The 17,651-nt window shown below is 33.4% G+C and overlaps 1 protein-coding gene across 7 annotated transcripts; it reads left to right on the top strand.

Moving 5' to 3' along the window:
- The first annotated feature begins 5,777 nt into the window (after nucleotides 1-5,777).
- LOC106758123 (protein MEI2-like 1) lies at nucleotides 5,778-13,500 on the top strand. Of its 7 annotated transcripts, XM_022780069.1 has the most exons (15): nucleotides 6,141-6,221; nucleotides 6,339-6,493; nucleotides 6,793-6,925; nucleotides 7,088-7,127; nucleotides 7,685-7,825; nucleotides 7,992-8,434; nucleotides 9,271-9,387; nucleotides 9,472-9,626; nucleotides 9,888-9,985; nucleotides 10,066-10,464; nucleotides 10,660-11,254; nucleotides 11,537-11,621; nucleotides 12,001-12,069; nucleotides 12,172-12,351; nucleotides 12,592-13,500. In XM_022780069.1, exons 3-15 carry the CDS (start codon nucleotides 6,848-6,850, stop codon nucleotides 12,739-12,741), a joined length of 2,550 nt encoding a protein of 849 aa, XP_022635790.1. In that variant the 5' UTR covers nucleotides 6,141-6,221; nucleotides 6,339-6,493; nucleotides 6,793-6,847; the 3' UTR covers nucleotides 12,742-13,500. The 7 variants fall into 7 exon arrangements, with proteins under 7 accessions (XP_014496537.1, XP_014496534.1, XP_022635791.1 ...); XM_022780070.1 differs by lacking the exons at nucleotides 6,141-6,221; nucleotides 6,339-6,493 and adding an exon at nucleotides 5,854-5,927; XM_014641050.2 differs by lacking the exon at nucleotides 6,339-6,493 and having other exon boundaries at nucleotides 6,121-6,221.
- Nucleotides 13,501-17,651: the final 4,151 nt, after the last annotated feature.

Below are 17,651 nucleotides of genomic sequence, written 5' to 3'. Positions count from 1 at the left end.
TGCAGGAAGAAGGCCCGAAGTAGTAAATGACGAGCCTTATTATCTGCTAAGAAGAGTAACCCATAATCATACTTTTTTTTTCTTTTTCTCTTGCTGGGCCGAATTGTAGGTCTAGCCCAATTCCCCTATTGTGAACTACTGTTCACAATTAGATTCTGCTAATATCACTACTTACTACTAATGTTTAGGCTAAAGTAGGTTTTAATGCATGCTTCTGTCATCGAACAAACATTATTCTCCTTTTTGGAAATTAATCTCTCTATTTGCCCTGAAGTTTCACTGAATTTTGGTTTTAGTCCCCGCATGAAACTTTGATAGCATTTCATCTTCCAAGTTTGGTAATTCTTACTTTTAGTCCCTACAAACAAACTTCGTTAGTGTGAACAGTGATGTGGCTAACGGCTGAACCACGTAGTCTTCCATTAACTTACCATTGCTTGCCACGTTGATTAAAAATTATCTGTGCACGTGAGTCTGAGACGAATTAGGGAAAAATTAGGGTTAATTTAGGGCAGTTTAATTTAGGAGAAAATTAATTTTACGAATTGGGGAAAAGTTACTTCTCGAAGGTATTCGAACTCCACACACGATCTCGAAGGTTTCTTCTCCAAGCATTGTTGGTGGTTCGTTGCGGTTATCGTTGTCGTGGTCGTTGGTGGTTCGTTGCGGTTTCTTCTCCAAGCATTGTCGTGGTTCGTTCACGTATTGTGTCAAGGTAAGTGAAGGTATTTCGTTTATCGTTCTTGGGTCCATATAGTGAGTTAAGTGTGATTGTGTGAATGTAGGTGTAAAAATGGTGTTCGAGGTTCGTTTGCATCACATGGGAAGGTTTGATAGGGGGCTACAATATGTTGGCGGAGAGGTTCACGTGGTAGTAGGCCTTGATCCAGATCGATGGTCTTATTTTGAAGCAGTGGATATCGTTAAGGAATTTAAGTACGATGGAGACTTTAAGTTATGGTGGAAGGGGTCNAGGGAAATCATGATGAATAATCTNAGATTGTTGAGTGATGACAGGGAAGCAATGAACCTGTCTAAGTATGCAGAGGGGACTGGGGACATGGTAGAAATGTATGTTCAACATGTCCCTAGTGAGGCAGAGGAAGTTTTGTTTCTTAGTGGTGGTAAAGATACAGTTGATGGAAACATGGAGGGTGTGGCTGAGGAAGAAGGTCATCCTGCTGAGGAACATAATGATGTTGAGGAAGAGGTACAAGTTGGTGAGGAAGAGGTTGAAGTTGATGAGGAAGAGGTTGTAATTGGTGATGATGAGGGTTCTGATAGTGAGGAAGAGGTTGTAATTGGTGATGATGAGGGTTCTGATAGTGAGGAAGAGGTAGACATTGATGAGAGTGAAGAAGAAAGAATGGAAAATGATGATGATGGGTTCGGTGTTGAGGATGATGTTCGCAGANACATCAACCCAGTTTTGGATAGGTGGAATTCAATGAGAAGAAGAAAAAAACGTGTGACTAGAAGAGGGTATGTCCATGAAGGTTCATTTGTAATGGATGATGAAGTTGGAGAGCATGAGATTGACGAGGAATACATAAGTGATGAATTGGATTCTGATTTAGAAAGTGATGAGGATGGTAGCTTGAAAAAGGGAAAGTTGAAAAAGTTTAGACAAGATGATATGAACAAGGATTTCAAATTCTCATTGGGGATGGAATTTGGTTCATTGAAGGATTTTAAGAATGCACTAATGGAGCATAGTGTATTAAATGGGAAAGAGATTAAGTTTGTCAAGAATGACCTTACAAGAGTAAGGGCAGAATGTAAGAAAAAGTGTGGCTTTCTTATTATGGCCAGCAAAGTAGGAGGGAAGGAAACAATTCAAGTGAAAACCTTAGTAGGGAGACATAGGTGTGGAAGAGTGTTTGGAAACACAAGTGCAACTGTGAATTGGATTGCCCAGGTCTTAATTGACAGGTTTGTAAATGTGGCTAACATGACTGTCAACCAAATNATTGATGACATTAAGAAGTCATATAGTGTGGGAATCTCTGCTTGGAAAGCTGGGAAGGCCAAACAAATTGCCTTGGATTGTTTGGTAGGTGATGGGGATAGACAATATGCACGTCTATATGATTATGTGGGGGAATTGCTAAGAGTCAAGTGTGGAACTTTTAAAATAAAAGTGAATCAACCCCAACCAAGTTTGCCACCAAGATTTGGGTCTTTTTATATGTGTTTGGAGGGGTGTAAGCAAGGTTTTTTGGGAAGTTGCAGGCCATCAAGAGGCCAACCTGGACCAACCTTAAGTGGAGCAGCAGCTGCATCAAGAGGCCAAGCTTCAGGAAGAACAGCCTCAGGACTTGCACACCATCTCGGTTCCCAAGCAAGCACCACTTGACCAAGCTGCATCAAGAGACAAAGTTGCAAGAAGACCCTTCTTTAATATATTTTGTAGTCTGTAGTACTATTTTAAAACTGATGTAGGTGGCAGGGACCACTTGTACTGAATGCACTATTTTTTTGTGAGTGGGAATGGACCACTAGATGTTTACTTTACTAATATTGAATGCATAATTTATTGGGACCACTGTTGTTTCCATCAACTTTATTCACGTGATGCTGTTTGGTATCTGCATAATTTATTGGACTGCACAATAGTGGAATATGCAGAATATTAAAATCTGCATAATAGTGAATGTTACAGGTGCTACTGTTGAATATGCAAACTAAGAGTTCAGGGACTAAAACCTGCTGCATAATATTTAAGGTCCTACTGTTCAATGCAAAGTAAGAGTTCAGGGACTAAAACCGAAATTACCTTTCTAAGATTCCAATTCGTTCTTCAAGTTTTAAATGGTAAATATGGATGCAAAAGTTGGTCCAAATGTCATTTGATTCATTATAGCAAAATATGGTTGGTTGAGTTGTCAAAAATAAGCCAATTCTACTGCATATTCAGAGTTCAAATAGTCCAAATCTGCAGTGATTGAATTTAGCTTCAAAAGCTAGTGTCCACAAGTTTTTTTTNAGTATTAAAACTTGGTTATGCAGAGAAATTACACTAAAAGTCATTTCTTTTAAATTTCACTAACCAAACCAGCAAAATTAGCATTCTAAGTGAGTTCAGACCTGCACTTTTGAATGCAAACTGAGANTCCAATTCTTTGTTCAAGTTTTAAATGGTAAATATGGATGCAATAGTTGGTCCAAATGTCATTTGATTCATTAAAGCAAAATCTGGTTGGTTGAGTTGTCAAAAATAAGCCAATTCTACTGCATATTTCACTAGCCAAACCACCAAATTTACCTTTCTTTGTTCACTGCAAGTTGTATAGTTTTTGGCATTGAAATTCTGATTTGTATGGTGCATCGAGATGTCATAAAATTGTAGCAAGAGCTTGGTCAATAACAGAACAGATTGCTAAAGTCAATTTTTAGTTACTTAGCTTAGCATATCTTGCCATGGTCTTCTTTCTTTAAGTACAATATCTTTAACTACTTCCAACTCACGACACACACAAAGTCAAGAAACACACAACAATAATATGGACAAAAAGTCACTTTTATTCATTCAAATTTCTTAATTACAATTCAACTTTAGTAGAAACATAATACAAAAGAAAATAGTTAACGCCCATGACAACACAAACAAGTACAACATCATTTTCCCAACTTTCTTCTCTGCTTCTAGTTTCCTTTTCAACTTCTCTATCTTCTTCTTCAGATCCACAACATCTTTATCATTTCCGAAACACAGATCAAGTTCTTCACGTTTTCCTTCTATTTGAGTAACTTCTTCATCATGCCATTCAAAGTAATTACAACTTGAATTCCTCTGCAATCAAATAAACAAGCCATTAATAGAAAGAAAGTTGAGCACATGAACTGAAAGAATTAGTCACTTACTGCCCAATTTCTACATCTATAGAATAGTCTTCCTTTGTTCTTCGCAGTAGTTGCCTTCAAAAGCAACAACGTTTCACCACAACCACACATTTTAGGTGGTAACCGTGAAGATGATGCAGAACTTTGAGACTTTGCTGAACCATTCGTCTTTCGCATACAAACATTTGCTGCACTCTCACCTTTCATTTCACTACAACAAACAAAAACCTTCATCACCTATCGTGCCAAGCCAAACCCTAAAATCCCCACTACTTACATTCACACACACAACAACAAAACAATTTCTATCAACTTACCTCTTCAACAACACGATCTCCCAGCTTCACATGTAAGCCCTCAACAACTTTCGTTCCACCCAACCCAGATCACGAACAAATACCTAACCGTTATTAGGCTGTGATTTATAAAAGACGAACTCACCTACACACGTGCTAAAATGCTTAATATCATTCCAAATTAAAATAAACCTACGTGGCAGGCAGTGGACAGTGGTGAGGTGGTTGTGCCGTTACCAACATCACCAAAAAGTTAACGCCGTTCAAAACGAGGGACTAAAAGTAAGAGTTACCAAACTTAGAGGATGAAATGCTATCAAAGTTTCATGCGGGGACTAAAACCAAAATTCAATGAAACTTCAGGGACTAAAAGCATATTTAACCCTCTACTAATCACTACTTACTACTAATGTTTAGGCTAAAGTAGGTTTTAATGCATGCTTCTGTCATCGAACAAACATTATTCTCCTTTTTGGAAATTAATCTCTCTATTTGCCCTCAACTTTCCTTTTTCTCCTTTTTTAATTTTATGATCAGTTGTATATAATATTATTGATAACTATCTCAATTTTTGTGCTATTTCCAATAAGAAGTACAAATTTTTTTCTATGAAATAAAAAAAAATACTAAACAAAGTTAACTATCACTGCTGTATGAAATTTTTAAATCATATATATATATATATATATATATATATATATATATATATATATATATATATATATATATATATATANTACTAATGTTTAGGCTAAAGTAGGTTTTAATGCATGCTTCTGTCATCGAACAAACATTATTCTCCTTTTTGGAAATTAATCTCTCTATTTGCCCTCAACTTTCCTTTTTCTCCTTTTTTAATTTTATGATCAGTTGTATATAATATTATTGATAACTATCTCAATTTTTGTGCTATTTCCAATAAGAAGTACAAATTTTTTTCTATGAAATAAAAAAAAATACTAAACAAAGTTAACTATCACTGCTGTATGAAATTTTTAAATCATATATATATATATATATATATATATATATATATATATATATATATATATATATATATATATATATATATATATATTACATAAGTTTACTATAAGTCATACAACCATCTTTTTCCCTTTTATTCCTTCAAGTCAAAGAACACTCAGTCTATTTAAAACAAAGATTAGCCAACAACAAAATAAAATCAATATTGGAAAAACAGTTAAGTTAATAATAATTAATGTATTATTTTTATATGGTCGGATAAAAAAAAATTGATGAGATGATAAATCTAATAAAACTTTGTATACAACATCCTATTTTATTTATTATTTCATATTGGAACTTTGTTTTTGATCTACCTTATAAAAAGGTCTTGTTGTTGAATGTTTGAATTTTTAAGAGTGTTAATTAACAAATCAATATATTTATACTAAAAAACACCATAATAGGTTACGTTAATTATTCATTAAAAGAAAATAAGTTAGCAAAACTCTTGTCATTTTAGAAAATAATAATAAAGTCACCGTGTTAATTTAAAAAAAAATTAAATCATCAAATCAATGTGTCAATTTAGTCAATTTAATGTAATGTATTTGTTAAACACATGTACGGAAATTTGAATGATAAGAAAGTCATCTCATCTCAAGAGGAACGTAGTATGAAACCGTATTCACGCCGTTAACGAATAAACGGAAAAAACAGTCGTCTCCCAGTCCCTGCTGGCCGGAAAAATCACATTTCCGGCGAGAGCTCAAAATTCCGATGAAGTTTGGAAATGAAGAAGAAGAAGAAGAAGAAGTGAAGGTGAGAAAGGAGAGAAGTTGAAGTAGTTAGTTAACGTGCAATGCAGGGAACGGTAAAAGGTTGTGAGAAGGTTTGGATGGAGGATCTTGCACGCCACACATGCATTGATACCTACAATTTACAAAGATGATCCTCCCTTTTTGCAAATTCCCACCTTGCCTTATGCCCTACTTTATTCGTTTTCTCTCTCACACTTCTTCTTCTTCCTCTTCTTCTTTCCAAATACTACCACTATTTAACTCATTCTCACCTCTTCCCTCCACTTCTGTCTTATACTCTTCCAATTCCCACAAGGTCAGCACTGTCTTTGTTTTTGACACCCCTTTTCGCTTTTTCATCATTGGGTTTTGGGTTTACGTCAATTTTTGTCTTTCTGTTCTCAAGTTTTGGTTTTTGACTTTGTGGTTTTAGAATGTTCAACGGGTCAAGCAACTAAGCTTTTTTAGGGGGGTGAATATTAAGATGCTCAACTGTTTGAAATCCTCTTGATCGTTCACGATGTCGGTGGATTTGCAATTAATGTTGCGTGCCAATGTTAGAGGGTCATGATCTTGAGAAATTATTAGGTGATTTGGAACTGGATGGTTTTGATCATGTGAATCGTAATCATGTTTTTAATTTACAAAAAAGAAATATTGATAACATGTCACATAGAGATTTTTAGGAGCAACACAACATCTCGCATTCTTCTTAGTTTAATGAGTTTTAACTTGCCACAATCTATCCCAATTAAGAGTTTTAATGTTTATAAAGTTTTATGTTTTTACCGTGTGTTGAAAACTTGGAAGGTTTATAATTCCTCGTAGCTTTCTTGCTGGGGAGGTAAAAGGTTGAATTGACTGCCATGTTATGTTGTGCTCAACAGATATAAAAGTTAGGAGATTTTCAATTTTGAGGCATAGTACATTGTGGGGTTCATCATGCCTTCTGAAACAATTGACTTTAATTGTTTCTCTTCATCGTTGTATTCCTCTGAAGATATTTGTTCTTCTAATGAGGTATCTTCTCATTTCATCACACACACACACACACACATATATGTACACACACACTTGTACATGGTGTTACTTTAGGGGCATTTGTAAAAAATTGAAATTGAAACACTGTTGCGGTTCCAGTCCTTATTTATTGCTCTTTTCTCTTTCTGTTTGCTGAGGCAGGTTAGCTTGTGGAAATCAGATAACATGCCGAAATGCTATGGTTAGTATTACTAATCTATTTGACTGTGTTATTATTATTGTTGTCACGACTGCACGCTACTGGAGTGGATCCGTTTTGCAGTTATCTGCTGCTAAATACCTTTTTCCCCCTAATTTATATGATTTTTGTATATATGTTGTTAAGGATTTAGGAGTCATTTGCTCGATTTGCGCTTACAAGTTGCTATATTAGGAATCTCAGATTGCCTTGGTTGAGCAATTTTGAAATTTTATCTGGTCACTCATTACTAGAAGAACTTGATCTGTCATGTTTGAGTGCTATTTTGCTTTGTTTGCTTCAAGCCAAAAAGGCTTTTAAGGTGTGCTGAAAACCATTTCTACCTTGCTTCTGACAACATAAGCTTTTAGGTTAGTTTGTTTCTCAACATCGTCCACTATCAGTTTAGGATAGTACAAGATGCAAGGCACTTAGCAGTTAGAAAATTACTTGTCATGCCAAGTGTATGAACTGAAAGTAACTCAAAGATGCATTGATGTAGTACTTTGTTGGTACAGAATGGCCTATTAATCAGTCTTTGACTTTCTTATATCATGTAGATTTTGATCAAGGAATAAAAACCAGCTTGAGTGTACAAGCATTATCCCATTTGCCAGATCGTAGCAAAGTCAATATAGTTGCTACTCAGAATGAGAGTAGCCTCTTTTCAAGTTCTCTGTCAGAGTTGTTTAGCAGGAAATGTAAGTTTTATTTGCCTCTTAATGCATGTTTCGCCTCGTTTATGTGGATAAGTGAGTGAGGTTCTACTGTTCAAATTTAACTTCTAAAATGAGTTTGGGTTGTATGCTGAGGTTTCTAAAGAAAACTACTAGCTAAAATGCCTTTGTATGACTTCTATTGGTACAGTGAGATCATCAGCAAATAATGCTTTATATGGGCATTCTGTTGACACTGTTGCTTCCCACTACGAGGAAGAAAGACTTTTTGACTCTCTTGAAGAACTTGAGGCTCAAATTATTGGAAATCTACTCCCCAGTGATGATGATTTCCTTTCTGCAGTGACAAATGAACTTGAGCTCGACCAGATCATCCAAGACAGCTCTGGTGAGGACGTGGATGAACTAGAACTTTTCAGTAGTCTTGGAGGAATGGATTTAGGAGATGATAATAGTCCATCTTCTGGACAAAAGAATTCTGAAATCCTTGATGGAGCTTGTAACAGTCAACTAGGACTGTGTAGTGCCTTAATTGATGGGGAACAGTGTTACGAGAAACACCCTTCTAGAACATTAGTTGTGAGAAACATTAATAGTGATGTCAAAGATTCTGAATTGAGATCTCCTTCTGAGGTATGCTTTTGCTGTTTTCTTGTCCTTTTTTTTTTTGTGTAGACAAATTCTTTATCCAGAATTTCTTTAAGTAATTTGGGAACATTCAAACACTTTATTAGGAAGAGATTATACATGTGTATATGACATTGAATCTTACCCTACATAAGACATTTGACACCACTTTTAACCAAAAACCTTAAGACAGAGAGTTTATGAGTTTTTCATCTTATATAATGTTTAATTTTATTATTTTTATCCAATGTGCGATTTTGATTTGCATTTGGATTACTCCCAAGAGCAAGCAACAATGGTTTGTTGTGATATCATATTATGATATCAGAGTTGCCCAAAATGCAATGATAACACACCAGACTAGACCATTCAACTACGGGAAGATTGGATGCTGCATTTCTCATCACTATGGACAGTAAATGTTGATTTTGTTTACACGTTTGCTTTGCATGAATAAGTTGTGAAAGTAAATTGGTATGTTTGGACGAGTTTCTGCACAAAGATTTCTAGAAGAGAAAAACAGGAAGTAAAGTTGAAATTCCTAAGTTAAAACAAGTTTATGCATAGACTAAGTTGTCGAAACTTTTCCATATAGTTTTTAAAAAATTTTAATTTCAACTTGTGTGTAAACTAATTTTAGTTTATGGATGAGTCCATTGTATTTTCTTAAAAGAAATTTCTCCTAGAACACAGAAGCTCATCCAATCTTGTAGTTGAATTATTGGTCTTTTTGATAATGCTACAACGTACTGTGCCGAGAATTTGATTCCTCGTAACACTTAAAGTGTTTGCTTGCTTTGAGTTCGATAATGATGTCTTGCTTGTGGCACAAATTTCATCAGGATACTCCTTCCAAGAAATATATGAATCAGGGCACCCTTGTGGTCTTTCTGTATGATTCATCTGTTTCGAGTAATGAGCTTCACCGTATATTTAATGTATATGGAGAAATAAAGGAGGTGAGTTTGGTTACCAATTAATTTATTGCACAAATATTGATCAGAACAATTTGTGTGTAGTTGGCTAACTGTCTTGAACTGCAGATTCGAAAAAGCCCACATGATCTACTACATCACAAGTTGATTGAATATTATGATTCTGGAGCAGCAGAGGCAGCTCTCCATGCTTTAAATAGAGATGATACTATCAGGAAGAGGCTAAAGGTTGAACCATACCTATCTGAAGACTCAAAACGGAGGTAATCTTTGGGTTCAATTGTGCTTTTCCTCTACATACGCTTTCTAAATTTAATTTTGCTCCTGTCACACTGGCAATACCAGTCAAATCTTACCCCGAAACGTCTATCACAATTTTGTATGCATTTTTTTAAAATAGTATCAGTGTTTCATTCTATGTTCCTTATTGCTTCAAGAAGCAAATTACAGGATCAGAAGCCATTTAATTGTTAGTTATTTAGTTTTTGTTCTGCTAATTTTTCTTTGCTTTTTTTTGGCTGCAGTATGGCTCAACAGATCCATCCAGAACTAGAACGGAAAGGAAGTAACCTTTATCTGCATCAGAACAGCCCTCCTCTTAAGTCACCAACTAGCTTGCCAGGTAGAACATATGCTAATCAACTATCAATTCAACAGCAGAAACATATTTTTTCCCTTACTGATGTTTGTACGTTGGACCAGGTTTGCGTGGCATTTCTGAACCTGGTAAGATGGATGGTGGAAGAATTCTTGGTGTTGAGCCTGCCTCATGTACACCATCTGTGAAAACTGCTTGTGTTCATGGGGTCTCTTCAAGTGTTTCCAAGTCATTACCATCACTGGTCAGTGTTAAGTCGTTTGACAACAGATGTGAAATTACTGAGTACGATTCACCAGGCCAGTTGAATTTTGATGTTCAAGACGCATCAGCTTCTCATCCCCATTTCCTTCCAGAATTTCATGATGGTTTAGCTAACAGTGTTTGCCGTACTTCTCCTGAGGTGGCAGCAAACATCAATCTTAAAACACAAGAAAGAATAGAAAGCATGCAGTTCTGTCCAGTAAACTCCAATGGACGCTTCATGGAATTCAATGAATGTGGTAAGTTATAAAGAGCAATAGACTGGAATGTGTAATAACTTTTTACTGTCGTTTCTCTTTTTTTCTTCCTCCTATGGCTAGCAAATCTATAAATCATGGAACTTCCTGGATAGTAAATGCGAAACAAAAGCCTAATTTTTAAGATATGTATAAGAAATATCAAATTGATCATATTTATTCTCTCCCTTTTCTCAGTTTTCAAATCCTCTTGTAATGGAAGCTTCCCTCTTCCTCCTGACCATCATTACAAATGTGGGAACTTCTATCAGCCTCCTGAAATGATGTGGCCAAATTCACCTTTATATTTTGATGGAGTTTGTCCATCCCCCACCCTGCCAAGATTGCATGGACTTCCTAGGTCACCATCTAATATGATGACAACTGTTCTACCCATAAATAGCCAGCATGTGGCTTCAGCTCCTTTTTGGGACAGAAGACATACCTATGCAGGGGCATCTCTTGGGAATATGCATTTTTCTGGTAATACAACATCAAATTGTGCTGACTTTGTTTCTTGCAATTTCATTCCCCATTTTGGGGGAAACTGTGTTGATTTTCGAATCCTCCCCAAGCACCCTGGACTCCATTTTCATAACCAAAAGGACCTAATGTTTCCTGGAAGAAACCATATGATTAATTCATTTGAGACTCACAAACAACGTACTAGAAGCAGGAGAACTGAAGGTGTGTCAGACTTGGCAGACAAGAAACAGTATGAACTTGATATTGACCGCATAAAGAGAGGGGAAGATATCCGAACAACACTTATGATAAAGAATATTCCTAACAAGTAAGTAGCAATGTATATATTACATTAAATAGCTTTAGTCTTTTGTGTTTACTTTTTTACTTTGTCCTATGAAAACGTTTTTACATTCATTTGGTACATTTTGGGTTGTACTTTCACTTTGCAATAGATTTTGGAGTTTTCAGCCAACCTTAGGATATATGGTTTCTTAAGGCAGACCTATTATTAATTTGATGTGGCGAATTCTATTTCAATTCTACACCTCGTTTACATTAATTTTGTTAATCTTATCATTTTCCTAGACTCTGATTTGTTCTCCTGCAGGTATACATCCAAGATGCTGTTGGCTGCTATTGACGAACGTCATAGAGGAACATATGATTTTGTTTACCTACCAATTGATTTCAGGGCAAGTGACTGCTCCCTTTAAAATAACTTAATCGCCCATTTTATGTATATAGAATATCTTTCAGGAACATATTTGTTTCCTTCTCTGTTTCGTGCTGCAGTAAAATGAAAATACTTTCTTGGTTTCTTACATCAAATTCAAAGAGAAGAAAATGAACCGACCTTCTTGCAGGGAAAGTCATTTTCATGAACAAATCAAACAATAAGAAAGTTTAAGAAAATGCAAATCTCATCTGAATTATTTTCTTTAGTAAAATATACTAGTTTGCATGAAAACGGGTTCCTTTTATAGAACATTTCTACTGCGAAATTTAATTTACTTTAGTATTCCTTTCTCATTTTTCGTTTGATTATTCACACGGAATCAACATTAATTGCAGAACAAATGTAATGTGGGATATGCATTCATCAACATAACCAATCCCGACTTGATTATACCATTCTATCAGGTATGCTTTAGAAAATGATGATACACTGAATATGTTATAATCACATTACATTCACTCACACCCTGCACCAATTAACTAAATCATATGATGCAACTGTGGTAGGTGTTCAATGGAAAGAAATGGGAGAAATTCAACAGTGAGAAAGTGGCATCACTTGCATATGCTCGCATACAAGGGAAAGCAGCACTCATTGCTCACTTCCAAAATTCAAGCTTGATGAATGAGGATAAGCGCTGCAGGCCTATCCTCTTCAATACAGATGGCCCTAATGCCGGTGACCAGGTATAAATTTCCTTTTAAGATCCATTTATCTGTTACATTGTATATATTCTTACTTGCTTCAAGCATAATGTAGCTAGCATGTATTCTTGCTGGCTTGAAGCATAATATAGCATGTATTCTTACCTGCTTCAAGAATAGTATGGAATCTACGCAAGCCATTTGAAATTTTCACTTCCGTTTTTTTACCAAGAGAGGAAGAAACTACGTACAGAATGACTACTAACTTTGCAAGGAACACAGGTTCCTTTCCCAGTGGGCATTAATATTCGCAACAAATCTGTAAGAGTGAGAAGCAGCATTCAGGAGGATAGCCTCCAAGGGAGTCAACATAATTTGGGAATCAGCAAGCTCTCATCTGATGGAGACAGTCATTCGTTGGAGTCAGACTAAGGAAGCCATCCTTGTTCCTTCTGCCATACCATTAACTTTAGTGGGTGCTAACCTTTGGAAGCCAAGTGATCTAGTCACATTCATAAAGTATGTTTGTGGTACATATTTACCAACACTAACCTTGAGTAAGGCAAGAAGTTTTCCCGTTCTTTTGGCTTTTGTTACTAAATCACAACTTTTCATGTGCAAGAGTACTGTGCCAAAAGATTACATGTACAGGAATTTCACATTGGAGACTGGAGGAGAGGCTTGTAAAGTGGTTTGAGGAGAACTTAGTCTGTATCAATTTTACCTTTGTTTTCCTTCTTCCTCTCCTTGCTTTTTTCTTCTGTATATTGTTGATTTTGGAGTCCTTCTCATCCCAAACTGGTGAAATTTTTTTCTACTATTTGTGTACTGTGCTGAAGCCTTCGTTGACTGTTCATCATTGTTGATGTTTGGTGTGCATACACACTCTTCTATTCACTTTTTCCTTGAAAATGTTACACTTTGAATAATGTACCTGTCGTGTCTCGTCTTTTGAGTCTCTGTTGTCACATGTAAAGATATAACTCACATCTCAAATTATGCTACTAGAGGAAACTCAATACAGAAGGTTTCATGTGAATTCTGATTCATCAAAACTGGCAATTTCTGATTCTCTTAATTTGTTATTTTTCTAATTTATTTTCATTGTAACTTTGGGTCAAATTAGCATGTAAGGAACTTTACATGTATGCTCCATTGTATTAATACATAATGCTACAAAGAGCTGAATAATCTTAATTTTTGAGTTCTTTCTCTTGTTTTTGTATTTAAGTTCTTTTAAAGTAAAATTATTCCATGTTAGTGACGGTGAATTAGTTTTTGGTGAACTAGTTTGAATTACTTATTTCAATATTCGAGTTAAAAATAATTTTATTTACAATTTCTTATCAAGACAGTTTTGACAGAATAGCCATTTTGAAAAAAAAAAAATTAACAAACGCATTGCATTATTTATTAAAAAAGTGCCCATATGGCAATCAAAAGGCATGAAACAGTTCTTCATCTTCTTATTTGTTTGTTTAAATCGACAAGAAAATGTATAATTTCCAAATATTATGTTTAAAATTGAACAAAAAATAATATAAAAATGGTAATATGATTTGAGTTATTTAAACAAGTAACTTGTTATATTATACCTGAAAAATACTTTTTAGAATAACCTTATTAAAATTATGTTGAATGCCATCTTTTTGGAAAAAGATAGATGTGAGTGTGATTTCCCTAATTTGAAAACAAAGGAAATTACAATTTGTGTTTATATTTTTCTGTCACTGATAGAGAAATAGCAACATTTTTGTCTTCATAAAGTGTGATGGCAAATAGAATCTAATATTTGGGGGAGAAGAAAGAAAGAAGCAGCTTCTTTTGACAGATCCATAATGAGAATAAAGAGTATATTTGAGTGGTGGCAATACACTTGTCAGAATTCTATCAGTTTTGAAATGACATCCCTATTAATTGCCCTATCGCTAAAGACAAAATAGTATTCAAATAATTAAACAAAATATATGTCATTCATATCATATTAAATATTTTCATATCTTAAATTTCAATCAACCAAAGTCTCAAAGAAAAGGACTTAGTCATTTATCAACAATTAACCATTTGGAATAGTTTTTCGGATTTTTTTTTCAAGTTCGAAAGGAATTTTCATATGACATATCAATATATCGAGAATGAAGAATTTAAAAAGAAAAAAAACTTTAGCAAATTAAGATTACACATAAAAATTTTATATTTATTGAATATTATTCTATACTTTTTTCTTTTAAATATAAAAATTTACTTTTTATGATTATTTTAATTTTATATTATATATACACGCTGTATTACTGAACGGTAGTTATTCAAAAAAAAAAAGAATCGAACGATATTTAAGTAACTACCGTTCGGTAATACAGCGTGTATATATCTATCATATATATCAAAATGTAAAAGTGTGTTTTATATATATATATATATGAACTAATTTGTGATCAAATTATGAACAAAGAACATGGATAAAGACAATGATATATGTTTTCATTCATCAAAATTGGAAACCTTAAAATTATTAAAAAAAAAACGTATAGATGTTACATTAAAACGCAAAAAGAAGGTGTGTAACTTTTTTTTTTCTTTGTAATTTAGTAATTATTAAATTTGAGAAAAATAACATAAGGTGGGGGATGTTGGAGGCATGTGAGAGTGATGTTGACACACATGAAAGGACAGTGATAGCATGCGAGGAAACTGCACATGCACATGCAGACGATGCAGATAGAAATGCATGCGTAGACATCAACATCCACATCCCATTCCCTTGCAAGTTGCATTATGCATGCTCTTTGCTTTGCGGCTCACACATGTGATGCAGTGAATCAATCAATCACTCACGCCGACACCCTTTTTCTTTTGCTTTCCAAATCCATTCATTGAATGTTTCTTAAATCACCTAATTAATTACTTAATTAATCACCGCTTATCGTCTAAGTACAACATTTCTATGTTACTACTCATAAAGCTACCAAGTAAAAGAGATTCTGATCTGTTGTCTCTCAACTCAACTAATCTAAAGTATTAAAGTAAGATCACCAATCATTCCATGCGATACGATTAGGAGTGAAAAGTACTCATTCTCATTATTCACTTATTTTTTATTATACATAAAATTAATTTATAGTATATAAGTGGACGTAAGTTTTATTTTACAAATTAATTTTATGAAATTGAGTTAAATTTAAAATCCACTTCTAACACGATATCAGAATTATCGTAACTAAATAATCAATTTTGTAGGATTGATTGTATCATAGGACGCTGAAAGAAGATAGTTAGATGTGATGAAAGGACCAAAGATCATGCGTGAATGAATGAGGACAACGTTGTACATCATGCACGCGGCGTGCAGTGCAGATTGTAAGTTGCAATGGTTACTTTGTGAACTAAGTTTTTGAGATTGGAACGAAAGAAAGTTGTTGGAAATATGGGATATCGACAATTGAAAGCAGATATTTCTTACCTCACTCTGCACTATTGCACTATTTCCAGACAAACCGTCACAACATGCAATGCAATTTGGCGATTGAATCGATCGCCATGAAGATTGCTGTATCAAAAAACATCATTGAATTATTTAGTGTTGATAAAAATTGATGGGTGTACTTAAGGAACTGTGTCAGTGTCAAGTTAACATCACCAAAATCTTTGTTATAATCTTTGATGATAATCATAATCTTGTCTGTTGTCTTCTTCTTCCTTGTGTAATATATATTCATTGTCTATTTCAACGTGACAGAAAATCTTCATCTTCATGTTTTATCTTATGGTTAAATGTTTAGTTATATAAGCTTCACCCTTTTAAATAGTTAATTGTGGTGAAAGAATTGAATGTTTGTTTATACTGTCATTTGTGGCTGTCGTGTGATTAAAAATTATTGATTTTTTAATAGTAGTTACTTTAAATTTATATCTAAGAACTTTTAATTAATCAACATTGTAGAAAATATTAAAATTAAATTCCATCTTATTACAATATTGAATTTACAAAAGAAAAAAAGGTTAAGTGATTAGTAAGTCTTCTGATAATTATGAATCAAATCAAACCCAAAAACGATTATTTTAAAAAGTCAATTATATATTATTATTTGATTAATATTATTATAATTAACTATATATAAGAATACTATTAATAGTGTTAGATGGTTAATTTTATTTCAAATCAACAACACGTATATATATAACTTTTACATATTAAGTTCCAGAAAGTATAAGGCTGATAAAAAAGCTGTTGAACCTTGAAGAAAATATTTAGAAAAAGTATTAGAAATTAATTATAAATTTGAAATTTTTAGATGGATAAGAACAACTTGTTTAAAAAAATGTATTTAAAAAATTTAGCAGTCATCCCAATTTGTCAAAAAAAAATTTCTAAGAAAAGTAGATAATAGTTATCCCAAACATGCTCCACAGCTAAAAAATTTTCTATTTTAGTTTTTCAAAAAGAACATATATATTACTAAATTTCGTCAGGTTTTTTTTTAACACCTACTAAAAGTTGATAAAAAAAATTCTTAAATAAAAGTTTTACTTTACTCCTTCAAAATGTATCACAAGTTTTCCTCATCAATTTTCCTTTCTCCTTCGAAGAAATTTTTGTTAAATTTGGTTAGCTTCGTACATATCTTTTACATGAGTTATAATATAAAAAAAATATATTTTTATTCCCTATCCAAAAAAAGTTAATTATTTAAAAATAATTTTTAATAAATACAAAAAATGGTTATTAGTTCTAAAATCTACTAACCAATTAATATTAATTATGAAAATGATAAAGAAGAACCATCTTCAAATTGATCCTACAAATTGATAAAGGTGTTGAAAATCTGATCTACTAAAAGGAAGAAAAAAAAAGAGATGTGTCTTTGTTTTAGCCACTTATAATCATGTCACTGTCATTATTCTTTAAATGTTATGAAGCCACTTGTTCCAAACACAATTGGTGTAGAAGAATATGACAATAGATATATATGGATATTTGGTCTACAAATTCATAACTCAGAACTCACACCTGTAAAAAAGAATGTCATTTAAAGAAGGAAAACTTCTTTTAACAAAACTTTTTGAATAATTTTTTGACAATATACGTGACAGTTTGTGATTGATCCGTTTAAAATATAAATTTAAATAGATCAATAAAATAATGACACATGTCCTATTATTAAAAAAATTGTCAAAAAATATTGTCAAAATATCATTACCCTTTAAACATTAACTAACATAAAGTGAACATTCTAAACAAAAAAAAATCTCTTTAACATCATAGCTCAAACAATTTATTACTTTGCCCATGAATTTTAATTTTACATTATTATGTTTAAGAAAAGAATTAAACATTACTATTT

The sequence above is a fragment of the Vigna radiata genome, chromosome 4, assembly GCF_000741045.1.
Source record: "Vigna radiata var. radiata cultivar VC1973A chromosome 4, Vradiata_ver6, whole genome shotgun sequence".
NCBI lineage: Eukaryota > Viridiplantae > Streptophyta > Magnoliopsida > Fabales > Fabaceae > Vigna > Vigna radiata.
The sequence above is the reverse complement of the archived record's forward strand: the minus strand, read 5'-3'. Positions and strand labels throughout refer to the sequence as shown.

Coding starts and splice junctions, on each gene's coding strand:
- LOC106758123 (XM_014641048.2), top strand. CDS start 6,054: ATGATCCTCCCTTTTTGCAAATTCCCACCTTGCCTTATGCCCTACTTT. Junction 9,627..9,887: donor TCTGAAGACTCAAAACGGAG/GTAATCTTTGGG, acceptor TTTTGGCTGCAG/TATGGCTCAACAGATCCATC. Junction 11,255..11,536: donor ATAAAGAATATTCCTAACAA/GTAAGTAGCAAT, acceptor GTTCTCCTGCAG/GTATACATCCAAGATGCTGT.